The 20,675-nt window shown below is 37.1% G+C and overlaps 1 protein-coding gene across 1 annotated transcript in view; it reads left to right on the top strand.

Annotated features, from left to right (window-relative positions):
• Positions 1-20,675, top strand: part of SYCP1 (synaptonemal complex protein 1) — a gene marked incomplete at its 3' end in the record, with an annotated part of 72,934 nt that overhangs the window by 42,048 nt on the left and 10,211 nt on the right. Inside the window, exons 19-24 of the mRNA XM_081325442.1 lie at positions 5,598-5,679; positions 6,370-6,432; positions 6,886-6,948; positions 7,719-7,781; positions 8,211-8,327; positions 12,244-12,354. Of these exons, the coding sequence (XP_081181568.1) occupies positions 5,598-5,679; positions 6,370-6,432; positions 6,886-6,948; positions 7,719-7,781; positions 8,211-8,327; positions 12,244-12,354 (499 nt within the window). The remainder of the gene's footprint in view (positions 1-5,597; positions 5,680-6,369; positions 6,433-6,885; positions 6,949-7,718; positions 7,782-8,210; positions 8,328-12,243; positions 12,355-20,675) is intronic.

Below are 20,675 nucleotides of genomic sequence, written 5' to 3'. Positions count from 1 at the left end.
CTGCGATCTCCATCGGCCCTAGCCAGAACAGCGGTAGTTGGATAGCCCCCCTTATCCAAACAACCAAAAGAACCCTCCCGCCTCCCTAACCCCCTAAAAATTTTTGAAAGAAAAATAATCAGGGGCCTCTTATTAGGTCTACGTCGAAGGCCCCTACCCGTGCCCAGCCAACTCTCAGGGTCCCAATAAATGGGCCCTTCCTCGAGGTTATAATCGGCTGGCAAGGCGGGTCGCACCCAGGAGAGGGGAGCACCCCTGAGGGCGCACAAGTCCGTGGAAGAATATTTAAAGGAAGGCATAAATAGCAGTCCGGATCGCAGGCAGTCCATAGATAATAGTCCATAAGGAGGATCTATTCAGAGAGGGAGTCCCAGGCCTCCGTCCAGCCGCTGCCACTCAGCTGGATAAACCCCCCGGGCAGGCCTGCCACCGTCCTCTCACTACGGCCACAGAGCCAGTTCTCGGGGGGGATGGAAGTCTGGAGCAACCGCACTGGGTATGGCCTGCCCCATAGAGCTCTCACCTCTAGGGGCAGCAGATGTAAATTCAGCCATCCTCTCACAATGGCTAATACCCAGAGTTCTCTGTCCTTTGGGGTATAAGGGGCAATGCGCAATCGATTGTGAAAACAAAAACAAGCCATCATAGTCAATTCTGGTAAAAGCCAAGTCCCCCGTTGTCCCGTCATTCCTAGAGGTTGTAACTGACCACCAGTCCATAGGCCCTCAGTTCCATAATTATTGGGGCCTTCCAGACTGTGGTCAACAAAGATTGGCTCCCCCAGGTCCATTAAATTCCCCGCCGGTCTTCCAAAGTCCTTCAAAATGGCCCAAGTCCACAAGGCTCCACTGGGCTCCACCGGAATCCACCGGCTAGCCCAGGATTGGCCACAGTGGCCACAGGATTGGAAAAGATCAGTTTACATTCCAATTCCAAAGAAAGGCAGTGCCAAAGAATGTTCAAACTATCGCACCATTGCACTCATTTCACATGCTAGTAAAGTTATGCTTAAAATCCTACAAGCTAGACTCCAGCAGTATGTGGATCGAGAACTACCAGAAGTACAGGCAGGATTTCGAAGAGGCAGAGGAACTAAAGATCAAATTGCCAACATACGCTGGATCATGGAGAAAGCTAGGGAGTTCCAGAAAAACATCCACTTCTGCTTCATTGACTATGCTAAAGCCTTTGATTGTGTGGATCACAACAAACTGTGGCAAGTTTTTAAAGAGATGGGAGTACCAGACCATCTTATTTGTCTCTTGAGAAACCTATATGCGGGTCAAGAAGCAACAGTGAGAACTGGACACGGAACCACTGATTGGTTCAAAATTGGGAAAGGAGTCCAGCAAGGCTATATACTGTCACCCTGCCTGTTTAACATATATGCAAAGCACATCATGAGAAAGGCAGGGCTAGATGAATCAAAAGTTGGAATTAAGATTGCCGGAAAAAATATCAACAACCTAAGATATGCAGATGATACCACTCTAATGGAAGAAAGTGAAGAGGAACTAAAGAGCCTCTTGTTGCGAGTGAAGAAGGAGAGTGCAAAAGTTGGGTTGAAACTAAACATTAAGACAACCAAGATCATGGCATCTGGCCCTCTCAATTCCTGGCAAATAGATGGGGAAGAAATGGAGGTAGTGACAGATTTTATTTTCCTGGGCTCCAAGATCACTGCAGATGGGGACTGCAGCCAAGAAATTAAAAGACGCTCCTGGGGAGAAAAGCCATGGCAAATCTAGACAGCACACTAAAAAGCAGAGACATCACCCTGCCAATAAAAGTGTGTATAGTCAAGGCTATGGTCTTCCCACTTGCAATGTATGGCTGTGAAAGTTGGACCATAAGAAAGGCTGAGCACCAAAGAATTGAGGCCTTTAAACTATGGTGCTGGAGAAGACTCCTGCGAGTCCCTTGGACTGCAAGGCGATCAAACCGGTCAGTCCTAGAGGAGATCAACCCTGACTGCTCTTTAGAAGGCCAGATCCTGAAGTTGAAACTCAAATACTTTGGCCACCTAATGAGAAGGAAGAACTCACTGGAGAAGAGCCTAAGGCTGGGAAAGGTTGAGGGCAAGAGAAGAAGGGGACGACAGAGAATGAGGTGGTTGGATGGAGTCACTGAAGCAATAGGCATGAGCCTAAATGGACTCCAGAAGATGGTAGAGGACAGGAAGGCCTGGAGGAACATTGTCCATGGGGTCGCGATGGGTCAGACACGACTTTGCAACTTACAACAACAAAAAAAGTAAAACACCTTTTATTGTCCAATACAAAACAGGATAGATGTTACAGTCTTATGTTATATATTGGAGTGACATATCAATTTTATATAGGTTGGTTGTGAATGTTAAACTGGGAAACTGGTTCACAAGCTAAAGATGGCCATTATTCAGATATGTATATATTTCTTACATAGATTAATAAAGAAACACCATATTCCTGATTGTTCAGATTTTTTTGTATTGAAAGTGCATAATATATACACACAAATGTGGCATAGTGAAGTAGGTTGAGAAGAGTCAATTTGCCTGTCCAAAAGAAGTTGTGAAGGGAATTAATTTAAAAGGGAAGAAAAGAAAGGAAGATCCAGAAGCAGAAGAGCTTTGAAGCTCTATGGTTCAGCTTCCTTACTTTGTATTTCAAAACAGCTCTTCCAATCATTTAGGCAAATTTTGTTGTGAAGGAGGCTTGTTTGACACAGTCTTCTGTCTTCTATATCTTTCTTCTATTTCTCTAATAGGACTGATTTACCTAAAGTTTTATGGTCCTGTGAGAAATTCCAATTCCAACCTTTAATAATTTGGACTCTTGTGGGAGGCATACTTTTTTTGAATGTGGTACAAGGATGGAGTGCATAATAAAAAGTAAGAGCAAATAATAAAAACATTAATCCTTGAACTCTCAACCCATCTTGCCAATTCTTCAGGAGAGTGATTAACAACTGGTTCTCCCTCTTACCTGTGCCAAGAGTAACAAGGGAAAGGGTGGCAGAGGGTTTACAATTGCTTCCTTGAATCTATCTTGCATAAATGGTTAATTAATCGGATTAGAGCTGGAAGGGACCTCCTGCTCAAGCAGGAGACTCTGTACCAGGGGTGTCAAACTGCCGGCCCACGGGCTGGATGCATCATCCGGAAACCACGCCCACCCCATTGCTGGCAATGGCAAAACTGTTCCAACATGTTGCGCGAGGTCATGTGACGTCGCAAGTTTGACATATCTGCTCTATACCATTTCAGATAAGTGACTGTCCAGTCTTTTCTTTAAAAACTTCAGTGATGAAGCACCCACAACTTCTGAAGGCAAGCTGTTCCACTGGTTAATTGTCCTCACTGTTAGGAAGTTTCTCCTTAATTCCAGGTTGCTTCTCTCCTTGATTAGTTTCCATCCATTGTTTCTTGTCTTGCTTTTGGTGCTTTGGAAAATAAATTGACCACCTCTTCTTTGTGGCAGCCCCTCAAATATTGGAATACTGCCCTCATGACACCCCTAGTCCTTCTATTTCTAGACTGGCCATACCCAATTTCTGCAACCATTTTTCATGTTTTTGTCTCCAGGCCCTTAATCATCTTAGTTGCTCTTTGCATTTTTTTCAAATTCTCAACATCTTTTTTGTAATGTGGTGACCAAAACTGGTTCCAGTATTCCATATGTGGTATTACTAAGGATTTATAAAATGGTACTAATACTTCATGTGATTTTGATTCTATGCCTTTATTTATACAACAAAAGATTGTATTAGCTTTTTTGGCTGCTGCCACACACTGCTGACTCATGTTTAACTGATGATGTTTAATTGATTGGCTCATGTTTAATTGTGAAAAAGCTATTGTGAGAAATAGCTGAATTCTGTTAATATAGATTGAAGAATCACTGCCCTATTCTGAGTTGCCATGTATTTTAGAGAAACAGAAAGTTGTATACCACTACTCCCAATTCATATTTATAGTGTATATTGTGTGCATTATTTGGCTACACTGATAGACTTTGATTAACAATCACTTGTTCAGCAAAAGTTAAAAATTATGATGGTGCTGAAGGAGTAGTACTTATAATCCATCCTCAAAATTCTGGCCATCTCTGCAGTCACTCTCATGATCCAGACACTTGGTGTCTCATGGTCATGTGATTACATTTGTAACCTCTGCCAGCTTCCCACAAGCAAAGTCAATGGGGAAGCTAGCAGAGACGTAAGTGAAGTGTCATTGGTGCTCACTGAGCTTCATTGTTTTCTTACAGATGTTTCATTATCCAAACTAGGTAACACCTTCCGTGCTAGTAGGGAGTGGAATTTACTTTCATTTTCTATTCTAGTGGCTTGCCCTGTTTGTGTTGGTGGGAGGGGCCTTGGTGATGTTTTCGATGGGCTGTTTACCGTTAGCTTGTTTGTCAGTATCTCAATTGTAGTATTGTTTGCTTCATGATTGTTAGTCTAATATTATACTTGGTGTTAATATCTGCTCATTTGGGTTTTGATTGCTGATAAGGTGTTTTGGTCTTTTGTTCCCCTTTTTAGCTTGTTCATTGTTTCTTTTGAATGGAATGCAGATGTTGTTTATGTCTTTGTCTTGTTGCTAGATGATTTGTCTTGAGTGTCAGGCTTCCAGCAATTTCTGGTTTTGTCTTGGTTTAGAATGGTCACAGTTTCCCAGTTGAAGCTGTATTTAAACTATGATTAAGTCTGTCCATGTATTGTGAAATTAAGGAATTTTCATGAACACCAACTAGAAGTCGGAAAACATGATGAAAACTCTTTAAATTCACAACATGTGGATACATTTAACCATAGTTTCAACTAAGGAACTGTGACCTCCCTAGACAAATTAAAATCCAAAAATGCCAGAGAATTCCTGGAAACTTGGAAGCCTGGATCTCTAACCCATTATATTTGTTATGGTCCTTTCTAACTAGTTCAGAGGTTCCCAACTGGGGGTGCCCTCTTCCAGGGGGTGTGAAAATTTGGGTTTAGAAGTTTCAAAATTATAGTGTATATGCATAATTTGTTATTTTGAACTTTTGTAAGGTGCAAGAATATATCAGAAGCATTCTAGGGGTGCGGGGTATAAAAAAGGTTGGGAGCCGTTGCCCTAGCTTTACTAATATTATATTTTCAGATATCAGACAAAAGGAACATGGGATGCTGTATCATTCCCTTGCCAAAAGCCTTTCTAGCATTTTATTTGAACTATTGAACTAAATGTTACTTTCCTGAAGATTGTATTTCATTTAATTAACAACTTAAATCAGAAGGTCCTTTCTCTGTTACATCTTATTTAGGAGTAAATATGTCCTGATGGATGTTGCTCTTTATAATTTTCATTAGGGTAGATCTTCACAATTTGGATATAGCAGTACGTCTTCACTAGCATCTCTAATAGTGATTGTTCACTTAAAAAATGCAATAGATAAGGGGGCAGATAACAAAAGGAAGGTTTTGTTATCTGTGCAAGCATGATCACACAATATATCATAATCTAAAATTATTAGATGAGTATGAAGATATCCATTTCTGCATGAATTTAGCAATGTCTTCATTGTAAATATTTTATAGATGCAGAGAAGTAATTGCATTTATTTTTTGTTACATAGCAGTGAATTAGAGGAAGTAAAGGAGAAACTAAAACAAAAGGATGAAGAAGTAAAAAAGAAAGTTGATGAAAATGAAGAAAATGTATGATATCACACTGTTTAACATAGAAATGTTAATATATGCAAATTATGATAAAAAGTAGTACATAGTATGTGATTCTTTGCAAAGAATGAATGCTTGTGTAAAGATATGAAGATTCCTGTGCAGAAAAGCAAGTTTCAATTACCTTTATTATATTGATATGAATTGGGAATATATGATGAAAATTATAAAAATAATCTGGTGTAGTGGGACTGGGATATGAAAAAGTATGTGTGGAAAAATGTAGAGATGGGGTCAAGACTGTATAATTGGTGTAAGAATGATCAATACAACAAAAGCCCAAATCATTGGTTCTATTTCCAGTTATATTTAGTGCAGTTTCTGAGAAACAACATGGAGAATTAACATATTTTGAATTTGTTATATAGATATTTATATTTATTTAATTAAGAAGGGTCTATTATAAATGTGGCGCTTTCATCACAGTTTACTTTAAAAAAGCATCATAGTTTAGAGACTACCAAAAATATTATTACGTAATGATTCATGAATCAAATGGAAAGGAAATGTTTATCAAACAATGTATTAGTCCTTCAAATGCCATTAGAAAATTAAAAAAATATATATCTCCACATCTGTTAAAAAAGGTTCTCATAGTTTTAAAATAGAATAATGAAAATAATAGTAAATTTTATAATATATTTGTCAACATTTATAATATCTTTCTAGGTTAGAAATATTGAAAATGAAATTTCAAAAAAGGAAAAACAACTGAAAACATTAGAAAGCAAGGTATGAAAATGTAAAAATCTACCTATCAGGCTTTATATGAATTTCGATATTTATCCATTTTTTTGAAGTTTTTCAGGATGTATCTTTGAATCAAACAGAAATGTATTATTAATTAATCACTGAAAATGTTTATTGCAACTTTTGTTTTTCTATACATTTAATACTTGTAATCAAAAGTAATAAATGAGTAAGCATTCAATGTACACAACTCATATATCTTCCTTTGTTTCAGATAAATATTTGGGCACATGCTTAAATTGCATTTAATCTCAACAAATGGTTTGGTTTTTATATTGAAGATAAAACAGTTTTCAGACCTGCAGTCATAGCAAGTTTTGAATAAACCATAATGAGAAGAAATATTTCAAATCAGCTATCCAAACAAAAGGATTACATCTAGAATAATTATGTGATATATTATTACTGTTTGAAATATGTGTTAAATACTTTTAGGTTAATACTTTAAAGAAGCAGATTGAAATGAAAATCAAGAATATTGAAGCACTACAGCAAGAAGTAAGAACTGATAAACATATAAGTATACATAATTCTTGTATAAAACATAGCATATACAGTATCTATTAAATTTTTCATTCAAATTTGCCCTATTAAAGTTGAAGACTAAATGTTTCGATCAAATCAAAATACAAATATTTTGTAAATATTATAATTTAACTGCATGTACATTTTAAAAATAAGTATAAAAATTACTAAATTGTCAATGGAATATGGTAATTCAAAATGTTATCTCAGTTCACATGAGTAGCTTAAAGTTTATTCTGTAATGTGTTAGAATAAATTCTGGCTTTGTATGGAACTGGTAACTAAAGAAGTCCCTTCCCCTTTTAGGGACAAAATAGAAGTGGGAATAAAGTAGATACTTGTATTAAATATCTGTAAAATATGTGTGCTATATATGCATGCAAGAATGCTTTTTTTTCCTTTAAACTTTCAACTATTCCACTTGTAGGGAAAAATGATATTTCAGGCTATGGTATATTATGATTATGTTACTACAATGCAATGACGTTTGATCTAGATTTAATCTGGATTCCATATTATTAACCAAAAGATTTCTATAAACATAAATGAAAAATAGGATCTGAAGATAGCAAGGATACAGCAGGAGCAACTCCTTGTGATTGCTGATTGCTTCTTAAAAGAACTGCACTTTTTCATGGCTCACATGATGTTGGGCAGAGTTAATTTTATTATAGCTATAATTGCATAAATATTGGTGTATAATTAAATGTATAAATAAATTTTTCATTAATAATTGTTACTAGAATAAAAGCTTGAAAAAAAACCTTGCATCTGAAAGCAAGCAACTGAATATTAGTGAAGGAAAGGTAGGCATACCTATTTTTTCATCAGTAAAAAAAATTGTAAGAATAATACAAATTTGAGGAATTAGATCTGCAAGGTATGGTACATGATGGCATTTAACAACAAAAAATGAATTACCATTTTACTACTATGGCCTTCTCAGGGATACAAAGTTTAAACAATAATTAATCCATTATTTCATGTCCATCTCAATTCCTCAACTACTTTGGGATCCCATTTGGAAATCGTTAAGATTACCATATTTGAGTTGCAAAAATCTATAAAACTTAGGAATATATCACTACTTCTGTAGTTTTCTGCAAGGAAAATGCAGAAGCAGAATTCATATTATAGAAATGTACGAAAAGTTGATAGGAAGTAAATGATGCTGTTTGGACATAGCCCTTGATTATTATGAATAGGAATAAACTTGTTTTTGTTTCTCTTGAAAGGTGAATAATTTCCAATTAGAGTTAGAAAACATAAATAGGTTACACAAAGAAACAAGTGACAACTATAAAAATGAAATTGAGATGGCTAAGACAAATGAAAAAAGACTTCTCAAGGAGGTGAGAATTGATGTTTTTGGTATTTTATAGAACTGCACAATTTACTTTGCCATACTTGTATACAGTATTTCATTGTATGGTTTGTGTTTATGAGTTCTTTAAAGGTTCACTATTTGTTAATGTTGCTTTGTCTTCAAAATGTTCTCAGGAAATAAGATGTAGAAGACTGATATGGGATGAGTGAAGAAGCATTATATTTCATCTTTACAATTAATTTTAGAAGCAAATTTCTAAATTTTGGGAAAAGGGGGAAGCTGAGATAGTTCTTAGAAACTTATGCAAAATTGTATATAGAGAGAGGATTTAATGAAACAATGAATGCCATTTTAAGCCAACAACAGCAAACAACCTTTAGCTTTAATCTTTGTCTCTCTTCCATTCCTATAGACTCATGGCCGTAACTAGGATGTTGTAGTCTTAAACTTTAATCAAAACACTGTATAGCATCAAAGTTTTAATAATGAGAGCAAGAATAAATGCTTTCTTCTCACATCTACAGTTTGATAGGGGACAAAATAAATATCTTTTAGGCTTCTCTTTGGAAACAAAGGTAATTACCATATTTTCCGGTGTATAAGACGACTGGGTGTATAAGACAACCCCCGACTTTTGAGAAGATTTTCAAGATTTTTCGTCTTATACGCCGGAAAATACTTACATGCCAGTTGCCAAGTGTCCGACACAAGCCCGATTCAGCCCCGTCTGATGCAGATGGTGCAAAGCCTCCCTTTTGAAGCCCAAAGGGGCTTTTCCTTCCATCCACCCTTTGGAATAAACGCAAGAGCTGCGTTCACACGACACGCTCTTCCAGGCCAGACTCTGCAAACGGCACGCCAGAAGCCGCGACCACTGCGGGAACTCCGAGTCCCCGCCTTTCGGCAGCCTGCACGGCTGAGCGCAATCTGGCTTTGAGAGTACATTTGCAGACGGAGCAGCCGCTGCGTCTGGAGCCAAGCCCCACCCAGGAGGTGGTCGGCCAGGCGGGCCCGGAAGACGCGCTGGAGAGCCGGGCTTGGGGCGGCCATGCCGAGGCTGGCTGGCGAGGGCCGCTACGTGGTCTGCGGGCAAGAGGGGCGCCAGGCCACCAAGTACCGCTGTCCAGACTGCCGGGAGAGAGAGCGGGTAGCAGGGCGCGCTCTGCTTATGCTCAGATGCTGCTTGGGCGAGGGGGAGGGGCTTCCTGCTGCTCCCGGGGTCTAGTGTTTGCAAGGGGGAGGGGAAAGGGCTTAAAGGCTCTTGGGGGTGGGAAGGGAGAGTCACGTTGGAGGGGGGACTGGACTAAGGAGGCTTGAAGTTGCTTTGCAAGAACGGGGGCGCTTGATTGATTTATGTACTATTTTCTGGCGTATTATTATTATTATTATTTAAACCTATATACCGCCCTTCTCCCATAGGACCCAGGGCGGTTCACAAGGCGATTAAAACAATATAACAATACAAAAGTTAATAACAAATTAAAATAAATTATCCTTAATTAAAATCTAAAACCCTTAACTCTAATTAAAAAACCCAATTACAATAGGTTAAAAATTAAAAGTTCTCAGTCCTGGCCGGAAAGCTCAAAGAGCCAGGTCTTCAGGTCCCGGCGGAATGAACGAAAATCTGGGGCAGTCCTGAGCTCTACGGGTAACTGGTTCCAAAGGGCAGGTGCGCCCACAGGGAAGGCCCTCCCCTTGGGTGTCGCCCTCCGGCAATCCTTTGTATAAGACGACTGGGCGTATAAGACGACCCCCCAACTTTTGAGAAGATTTTCATGGGTTAAAAAGTCGTCTTATACGCCGGAAAATACGGTATCTGACAATTTCAGTACAAATTTCAGCTTATATTGCTGATAAAATACAATAAGGTCTAGTGTAGGGCAAAAGAAAGTATTACTATATTAAATAATGAGTTCATAAAATGAAAAGGGAGCAATATTACAAACAGATCACAACTGCAAAATAACAAAATTAACCTTGCACGTGCATCAGATGCTTCTCTGTCCAATCTCAACTTATTCCCATTTTCAAGAAGAGAAAACAAAATAGAAAAAAGTATTTATATCCCACCTTCCTTCTAATTTTATCTATATCACCTACCTAGTGAGATAAATTGGGTTGAAAGTAAGTGATTGGCCCAAAATCAACAAGTGAACCTCTGTAGATAAAGGTAGATTTAAATCTGAATCTGTATATTCCTACCTTAACAACTACATCACACTGGTTGTAGGTATACATTGGGATGTTTTTTGAATTTCTGTGTTGCATTGTTGAGTGTCTCTTTCTTCCCAGAGGATGATGCCTGGCTTTGAGTTCAATAGGAGAGTAAAAGGCATCTCATTTCAATAACAATAAGAACAAAAAACTTACTGAAAATAATAAATATTCCTTTTATTTTCCCTTGTGTTTACCAAAGATACAGATTGAAAAGCAGAAAAAAAAGTTAGTGCATTATCAGTGAAAAAGTTAATAAAATGGAACAGAAGCTATCATTATTATATCTGGAATGGAGGCCTTTCTTGCACTAAGTTACACTGGATAATTTTGCTTTGTACCTGGCCTTTCCTCTTTAGTGATGGTCGTTGAGAAGGTTGTTGAGACACTTTCAACTACAAAGTGTCCCAGAGGAAATGAATTATCTGGTTTTTTAGGATTCAGGCACCAAAATGGGATTGAGGCAGTACTGGTTGCTCTGATAGATGACATTTATTGGGGCTGGCTGGAAGGAGTGCACTATTTATAGGTCATATTTTATAGGTCATATTTAATTTGTTGATGGCATTTGATTCCTTAGCCATGTATCCTACTGATATATCGTTGGAAGTTGGGAATGGAGACATATTTTAAGTGGTTTTGCTTCTGCATTAGACAGAAGTTCTAGATAGTTGTCGGGGAAGAGTGGTCTACTCCTTGGGCAGTCCCTTATGGGCTCTCCCAAGTATCTATTTTTCCAACTGTTGTTTAACGTCACTATGAGACTGCTGGATAAGTACATTATCTCAGTTTGGGGTGACATATCACTAGTACATTAATGATACTCAGTTGTACATCTATACGTTGAACTAAAAAGCTGTCAAGGTATTGATTGGCTTTACCCTGATGGCAGTGAGCATCTGGAAAAGATGAAACAAGCTGAGGTTGAACTCAAACAATACAAAATTGTTACTTGTTTGGAAGTTATCTAGTTCTTTGTTTCTTTTTTAAGTCTGAATGGGGAGCCACTCCTGAAGAAGCAGCTTTGTGATATGTCTTCCTAGATTCCCAGCTATTGGTGGATGGGCAGGTGGAGGCTGTGATCAGGAGAACCTTTCTCCAGCTTTGCTTGGTGTGTCCATTGCAGCCCTACCTGGAGCAGGAGTTTGTAATGGAAACTCATATCCTCATCACCTTTGCAGTGCACTCTGTATAGGAGAACATTTCAATATAAGCTACAGCTGGTACAGGATACAGCAACTCTTGCACTGAAAAATAAACACTATCATATTAGAATCATATCTCCAAGTGTCTTCAGTATTATTTTGGAACATTAAAGCCATTAATGGCTTGGTTCCTAGATTCTTGTAGAACTGTTTTTTATGAGTAAAAATGTATGTATGGGAATGGCGTAATGGAATAATGGGACTCTGGCCAGAGTTAACCTATAGGGGATAAAAATTTAAGGAATAATAAATAATATTTCAGTTATGTTTCCCTCCTAAGGATGTATAGTAGTAGCTCCATATCAAATACAGTCAGGATAGATTCAAATTCCAAATGCCTGTTTGAAGCTAAGGTTGCCTTATATTGATTGGTTTTGTCTGAGCATCCAGAATATATGACTACTGAAAATTACTATATTAAAAATATAGATAATTCAATGTATATTAGTTTAATTAAATTCATTTAATCATTTTCTCTCATTTAAACACTTTCAGTCATATATTTTGTCTTGTTACTAGATAGAAACAATGAATTCTTTAACAAATGAAGCAGTGGCAATGCAGAAAGAAATAGATATTCGATGTCAGCACAAGATTACTGAAATGGTAGCACTTATGGAAAAACATAAGGTAAGCATAGTCTTTTATTTACATATAAATGATAGATAATACAATGTTGACCAATACCATGTGCTCCCATAAACCTTCACTGGTGCAGACCAGGCTCCCTATCTCATTTGTTTAAAAACATGTTAACAATATTCAAGTTGAAGACTGGTATTTTGAAGGCAAATCACCAATATCTAGCATCATATGTATTTATAGGAATTCCCTTGAGCTCCTGAAATTGGTAGGAAACATCTACAGAGATTATTTCACTTTCTAATAAGTGATTTGTCCCATGGCCATCATAACAGTTATTTTATAAGAACAGAAATAGTTTATCCACCACCTGATTTTAGAATTTCCAATGTGTCCAAAATGTTTTGACCCTTAAAATAAGTTTTGTTCAATAAAAGGTACATGTGGATAGATGACACTGTGCAAAAATCAGAAATTTTAAGTGCTCTTTTGCTTCATGTAGTGTAAAAATAAATAGTGATATTGCCAGACAAATTATTCTTTAGATATCCACTAATATAGAATACAGATATTAATTATAGAACTAATCTCTTCTCTTCATATCTATTATAAAATGCTCAAATATTACAAAGAATTGAATTATAACCACTGAGGTCCCTTCTAATTCTGTAGTTGTATGATTCCAGATTTTTATCAAGAGCACAAGGTAATTAACTGATCCTGTTTTCTGTTGATCTGGTAAATAAATTGTTGGTTGCTGCTTAGTGTCTGTTTAATCGGTCTTTTGTTTTCTTAAATAAGATCATTTGTAACTTCAGTATTTATCTTTCAATCAAGAAACTGGAAGGCATTTTTCTTCTACATTTCATTTGCCTTTTTTTTAAATAAGTTTTTTATTGATTTTCCAATATTACAATAGTATCTAAAAAGCAATGTGGTGTCTGGGTTACAATAGTTCCATTTCGTACAAATACATATTATTACAAATCTTCAATTTATTATAACCAGAATTTCCTCTCTTTTTTCCTTTGATACATATTATCTCTTATCTAAATAAACATACTTCTTATTTTTATCCATCAGTTATTAAGTAGTTTTCTTACATTTATCAATACTTTAATATATTTTATATTTTAACATTCCATTTTTAAGACATCAAACACCTTATATATTTTTCCAGCTTTAATTTTGCATTAATATTAAAATTAAACATTTGAAAGTTCTCAATTTTATATTTCTTTTTCTTTTTCTTTTTTTGTATATATTTTATTTTTATTGGTTTTTTAACAGAACATAAATCATTCAGTAATTAGTAAACAGTATGTTGTCTGAGTAACATTTGTAAAACAATCTTTAACAATTGATTTCTATAATCTATATTCCATATGTTAATTTCAGCTGATTTCCCCTTTCCCCAAAGTATCCTTCTTTGCAAACATTAGATTAAAACAATTCTCATTATTTTGATAAATAACAATTAAGTATATAGTTTTTCCTATTAATCATTTTAGTTGCCTTATCATAAATCCTGTTACCGTACTTATTTCAGTTTATTTTTCCCCCCAATTTCTAAATATTCTTACTAGTGAAAGTTTTCTCTACAATCAATTACATTTACATTGGTGGATTTAATTCTATTTTTTCCATATAAGCCCTCTCATACTTTTATATTTCTTAAGCAATAGATAAAAGAGTAGAAAGAGAAAAGAAGAGAGAGACGAAAAAGAGGAGGAAAAGAAGAAAGAAAAAAAAGCAATGAAATACAAAAAATAACATACTACTTAAAATATGTATCCCTCTAACTTAATATATATTTATTCCCTCAATTTCTTATTCTTTTTAATCATAGCTGAGAATATATTTAATCTATTTAAACTTTAAGCATTCCATTCAATAGATCTAATCACCTAATCCTTTAACTCTAATTCAAAACACATTTTTTATTATTATGCTTTTCTTATCAGTCACATTTAAATACCTAAAACGTTTGCTTTGTTTAAATCATTTCAGCTTTCTTTTTTTTTTACAGAAAGGAAAAAAAAAACATTGTATTAGTTAAAAAATTCATCCCTCTAAAAGTAGTAGTTTTTCCATTTCTTTAGCCATATTCAAACAAATGTTTCTTTTTAAAGTATTCTCTCTGATAAGTCCCATCATCTATTTTCTTGGTTTCCATTTTAATCTTTTTTCTCTGGCCAGTGCCTTTTTTAATCAATGTATTTTGCTGCATCATTCGTTTCTCTGTAAAGTATTTTTTCTCATCTTTTTTCTTATCTTCAAAGTTGCTTGGGCGCATTAAAATATCTCCCACTTGAATTAAATCATGATTTTTTATTTTATACGGTTCCATCTTTAAGTCACTATCCTCAGAATTATGTTCAGTCATCTCTGCTGTATTTTCCTGAGAAATTTCTTGGAGTGAGATAAAATTGGAGATAAGTTGATTCATACTCTCAAAGTTGTTTTGTAGTTTAAAATCATTGTCCTTTGAAATGGTTGCCGCTTGTCATATATTTCCTCTTATGAAGTATTCATTGTCTCAGGTTTGTTAGTCTCACTTTATTTACACAGCTGTACTTATTAAGAACTTTGAAGGTCAGAGACAAAAATCCTCACCCACCAGTAGATGTCAGCATTTGTTCATTTTTCAGGTCTTTCTAGTCTTTTTTTTCTCTCTAAAGGGTAAGTTTTGCCGCTTCCAATAGCTAAAAGGAGGGAATAGAAACCCCTTCCTCTTTTTTCCCCCCGGAGATCTCTTATTTTTGGGACTTTCTTCTTCGGGAAAATAGGTAGGATAGAGAAAATCAATATTCTTACCCAGATTCAAACATACTGTTTAAAATCAGCTTAATATAGAGCTTATGACTTCCGTTGTTTTCAGCTATGGCTAGACAAAGGAATTAGATAGCCTTTTCTTCTGTTGGTTTCTGGAAGGCTTCTCCTGGACCGTTCAGGGAGACCGCCGACTCTCCTAAGTCTCTGGGATTTTCTTCCTTCATTCCACCTCTCCGGGGTGGGTTCTGGCCCCTTTAGGGTCCCCAAACAGAAAATAATTCAGCCGAAGGGTTTGGCATTTCAAATCTTCTGACTGCTTCGCTGTAAACAGGAACAGGAAGTCTCAATTTTGTATTTCTAGGTGACCTCCCTTCCCTTTACACACTTTCTAATACCTGGCGATATAGATACACTTCTTATCTATTTCATTTCCATATCAACAAGTTGATAAAACAATATACGTAATATTCTTATAATTTCATTATAATTTCCACATATTAAAAATTAGCGAAAAGTTTCTCCCATTTCAACATTTAATACATCCTTTCATCTTTCATATCACTACATCCATGTATATTGATTACATTTATATCGCTCTTAAAACACACACACACACACACACACACACACACACACACACACACATATATAAAGGTAAAGGTAAAGGTTCCCCCGCACATGCGTGCTAGTCGTTTCCGACTCTAGGGGCCGGTGCTCATCTCCGTTTCAAAGCCGAAGAGCCAGCGCTTGTCCGAGGACGTCTCCGTGGTCATGTGGCCGGCATGACTAGACGCCAAAGGCGCACGGAACGCTGTTACCTTCCCACCGTAGTGGTCCCTATTTTTCTACTTGCATTTTTACGTGCTTTCGAACTGCTAGGTTGGCAGAAGCTGGGACGAGTAACAGGCGCTCACTCTGTTACGCGGCACTCGGGATTCGACCCACCAAACTGCCGACCTTCCGATCGACAAGCTCAGCGTCATAACCCACTGAGCCACCGCGTCCCTTCTTATATATATATATATATATATATATATATATATATATATATATATATATATATATATATATATATATATATATATATATATATATATATATATATATATATATATATATATATATATATATATATATCAATTTCATTTAAACAGCTCAGTATTTCAATTGAACAGTTAATATCCATACATCTGAATTTGTTTTTATTTTTTTGTTTTTTAATTAGCTAGTATTTTAATCTACTCATCAAAACAATCTCTCCTAATCCAAGTACAATCCTGTCTAATCTCGTATTCCATTTCAGGCCTCTTAGATATGTACATTCTTTTTCAATCTTATTCTTGCTTTTTTCCTTTGCCATATGTTTTTTTGCTTCTTTGCTTCAGGGTCATCAAAGAATTCTTGTATTGTTATATTGTATTGAAGTGGTCCTTCAATCTTCCTTTTTGAAGGGTTGAGGGGTCTGATGAAAACACCAAATCCTCTCATTATTTTCATCTCTTGATATAGTTGTTCTGGACTATATAATTTTTCTTTCATTCGTTTCTCATTTTTATGTTCAAGTGTCTGTGTTTGTTGAGTAGTTAATTCTTCCATCAATGTATTTAATTGTTCATTTTGTTCTGTTGTGTTGTGTCCCAATAAATTATTAGTTTTAGTCAAAATTTGAGTTTGCTTCTCCAAGACGCTTTCTGGTTTTCCCCCCAAAAGCTCTTATTTCATCGCCGGCTGTAGACAGAAACTAATAAGTTTGGTAGGATATTTTCAACATAGCATAGATTTGTTTTTGCATTTCTTCCATGGTGGAGTCTCATGTCTGGTGCTGAAGGCTAGTCTTATCTTGTTTTTCTAAGGAGCCAGCCAAATCTCTTCTTTCTCTTTTTTTAAAAAAGAGTATCAAATTTCAATTTCAAGTTTGGCCACTGAGTGCCCTCCAAGTGCTTAGAGAGTTTCTTTTCTGTTTCTTTTAGGGGGGTATCTGTAAATCTCTTTCAATTATTTCTTCTATTGTGGAAGAACAAAGCCAAATTTTCAAATACGAGTAGGAGCTAAGAAATAGATAGTCAAAAGCTTTTAGTCCGCAAGTTATAAAGTTCTAATTGAGATCAATTCATTTTTTTCAACTTTTTTTAAAAACGCCCCTGGAGGCTAGATTGCCGCTCTCTTGAAGGGAGCATTGAAACTCCCCCCTCCTTCTCCACAGGGGGCAAATTACTTAGCAACTTATTTAGGTGAAAGGAAGAAGATTGGGATATCAGAGAGGAATCTTACCAGTCTCTTCCACGCTGCTTTAATGTTGCCTGGTGATAAGTGTGATTTTGGCTGTTTGCAGCCTAGTAACCGGCCATGTTGCTATGGCCGGTCTTTTGTCCACCGGTTCGAAGGGAATGCAGGCACTAATGGGGGGGTTGCGGTTCCCCCGCGTTTCTGCAAAAGCCCCTTCTTGCTGGTCATCCCTCCAGGGTGACTCTTTGGCCCTTTTAGGGGCCCCCAGCGATGCGAAACTGGACGTGGAAGATGAGACCCATCCTCCAGATGTCCATGTCTGGTGCGTAGGCAAACCGGAAGTCTCATTTGCCTTTTTTCACTGAGCTGGAGTGATTTATTCTCTCTGAAATGCAGGCAACCCACTTCTCTACCTTACTTTCTAGAAAAATAGCATTGCAAATGACTCAGGATATTACAGGTAGTTCTCAATCACATAGTGATCTTTTGAAGTTATAATGAACCTCCCCACAATTCCTTATTACAGTTTTGAAGTTCTGGTAGCCACTCCCTCCCATTTTGGGTACTTGGCAACCAGTCTACATTTATATTTTTAGCAGCGTTTCATAGTTATGTGACTGCAATTCATGACTTTTTTCCGCCAGAAACCCATGTTTACTTCTGATTTACTTAGGTACAGTGAGCTTGCTTAACAATCATAATGCTCACTGAAGGACTGCGGCACTAAAAAGGTTGTAAACTAGGCATGATCACATGATGACCCATTTAAAGACCAGCACAACTTAATCATAATTCAGGGCTCAGTTCTGGTCATAAGTTGAAGACTACCTCTCCCTACACCTGGCTTTGCAATTTGAGTCTCGAGAGTGAGTTTTGACTTTTCTCTCAGAAGTTAAGCAAAACAATAACTTGTAAGAGGCTTATAAATTTAAGATCTTCACTTTTCATTTCTATTACATTTGAATTTTTGAATTTTATTGAATTTATGTACCGCCCTTTCCCAAAGGACTCAGGGCGGTTTACAGGGTATATAAAACATCAATACAAAATTTAAGAGCAATTTTAAATGATTAAACTAAGTCCCTGAAAAAATATAAAACCCCAGTTAAAACCTCCAATTAAAACTCAGCCTGGGCCGGAAAGCTCGAAGAGCTAGGTCTTCAGGTCTTGGCGAAATGATCGAAGGTCGGGGGCAGTCCTAAGCTCCACGGGCAGCTGGTTCCAAAGGGCAGGCGCCCCCACAGAGAAGGCCCTCCCCCTGGGTTTCATCCGCCGGCATTCTTTGACTGGCGGCACCCTGAGAAGGCCCTCCCTGTGGGAGCGCACAGGATGAAGGGAGCTTGATGCCGGCAGCAGGTGTTCCCTCAAATATCCCGGACCCAAGCCATTTAGGGCTTTATAGGTCATCACCAGCACCTTGAATCTCACCCGGAGGGCAACCGGGAGCCAATGCAGCTCGCGGAGCAGAGGTGTTACATGGGAGTAACGGGAAACCCCCATCACAACTCGCGCGGCTGCATTTTGCACCAGCTGAAGCCTCCGAGTGGTCCTCAAGGGCAGCCCCATGTACAGAGCGTTGCAGTAGTCTAAGCGGGAGGTCACGAGCGCATGAGTGACTGTGCATAGGGCATCTCGGTCCAGATAGGGTCGCAACTGGCGCACCAGGCAAACCTGGGCAAAAGCCCCCCTGGTCACGGCTCCTATATGGTCATCAAAACTGAGCTGTGAATCCAGGAGGACACCCAAGTTGCGAGCCCTGTTTTCTGCCAGGGAGTTTAGAAGGAGGGCAAATCTTTTTCTCTTTCACTTACTTTTAATTCCCTGTTCTGAGTCTAATTCTGTTAGAAAAAGCCATTTAGATCAGCTTCTGGAAAGAAGAAATTTAATCTAAGCAAGGAACAGTGAGTAGTTACTATAAAGCAAACTGTTATTGCAGAAAAATGAGGGAAAGATATTTGAATAGTAAACATTAGCAGTAATGAATAATTGTACCTTAAAAGGATTAAGCATTTTTCTTACTTCAATCATTCCTCTGACCATAGGAAGAGAACCTTAGAATGTTTTCTGAGCCATCATCTTGAAAAGGAACATATAATTCTGGGACTCCTTGTATTATTTTACATTTTCCCCAATTTAAATATGCCCTCCTATTTGGAAAATTGAAGCATTGTTTTAGTGTGTCACAATCTCTCCCATATCATATTCCATTAAACTGCTCTTCCTATGCACATATTTTTTTTGAAAGTGTCCCTATTAAACATATGGGTCTTATTTCCAAATTTTGAGATTCTATGTTTACAGGGCAGTTAAATGTCAAGTAATATAGCCAGTAGAACTATATGGCTTGTTCTTATTAGATAGGGAGAGGTGTCTTTCTTTTTCTCTCTACACAGACATCAGTATAAACATACATGCATTCACACACCCACGTGCACCCCCTCTTGCTAAGACGTTAGTGTAGCTGCTCTGTCATTTCATCTGCCAAAGTGAGTCAAAAGTGCTTTTTATTTTTGCTTATGTACAGATACCTAATAGTTGGTCTTCCACATGTTTGATATTCCCATGTCCCGGCATAAAAAATGAGATGAAATATATAGTTTCAGTTAGGTGGCCTCTGCCAGGCACAACAGTTTTAGCTGTGAAGGCATACAGAAATGTGATGGTGCATTTGCACTGAGGTTACTGCAGCAGAATATTCACCTCTGAAGGCTCCTTTTCCTTGCAACTTAGAATGTCCACACAGAAAGTATTCTGCTGGCATAAGAACACCTTTGCCTAATTTAAACATGCATCAGGCTGGTGGTTTCCATTATGAAAACATGTCTTCAACAAATGTTAAATGTGTCACCTTCACACCACAACAACTAAACTGTAAATGAGCTTAAAGAGGAAACAAAGAGGAAATTTGTTCTTTGTGGTGAGTAAGTTGAGTTACTAAAGAGTCTGTATAACTGATGCCAAACTTTTAATCAAACTGATTTATATTTGAATAGTCAAAATTCTATGACTTACAAAACTTACAGAAAGAGATCCTTTGTTTCCAATATGTTTTGATCAGTGATTAATAAAAGTGGCCTTATGAAAAGAGCACTGTTCAGGATGAATAGAGCAGAAGAATGGCCTTGTCATTCCCTTTGCTCCACAGAAGGGTTTTACATGCATGTGCAGCACATTAATAGACATTACTTTTCTTGAAAAGGGACATCTGCTTGAGGCAGATTGATTTCAGTTAAGCACTTCTCACTGAAAAACAAAAGTGGTATAATCTCCATAGTAAAAGTTGCTGGTCAAGATAAATTGTTTTTTACTCATGATGTAATGTACTTAATTATATATATATTTATAATTGAAATAATATACAGCTATTT

The sequence above is a fragment of the Vipera berus genome (genome assembly GCF_964194415.1).
Source record: "Vipera berus genome assembly, chromosome: 3".
Classification (NCBI taxonomy): domain Eukaryota; kingdom Metazoa; phylum Chordata; class Lepidosauria; order Squamata; family Viperidae; genus Vipera; species Vipera berus.
This window is presented reverse-complemented; position numbering and strand designations above follow the sequence as displayed.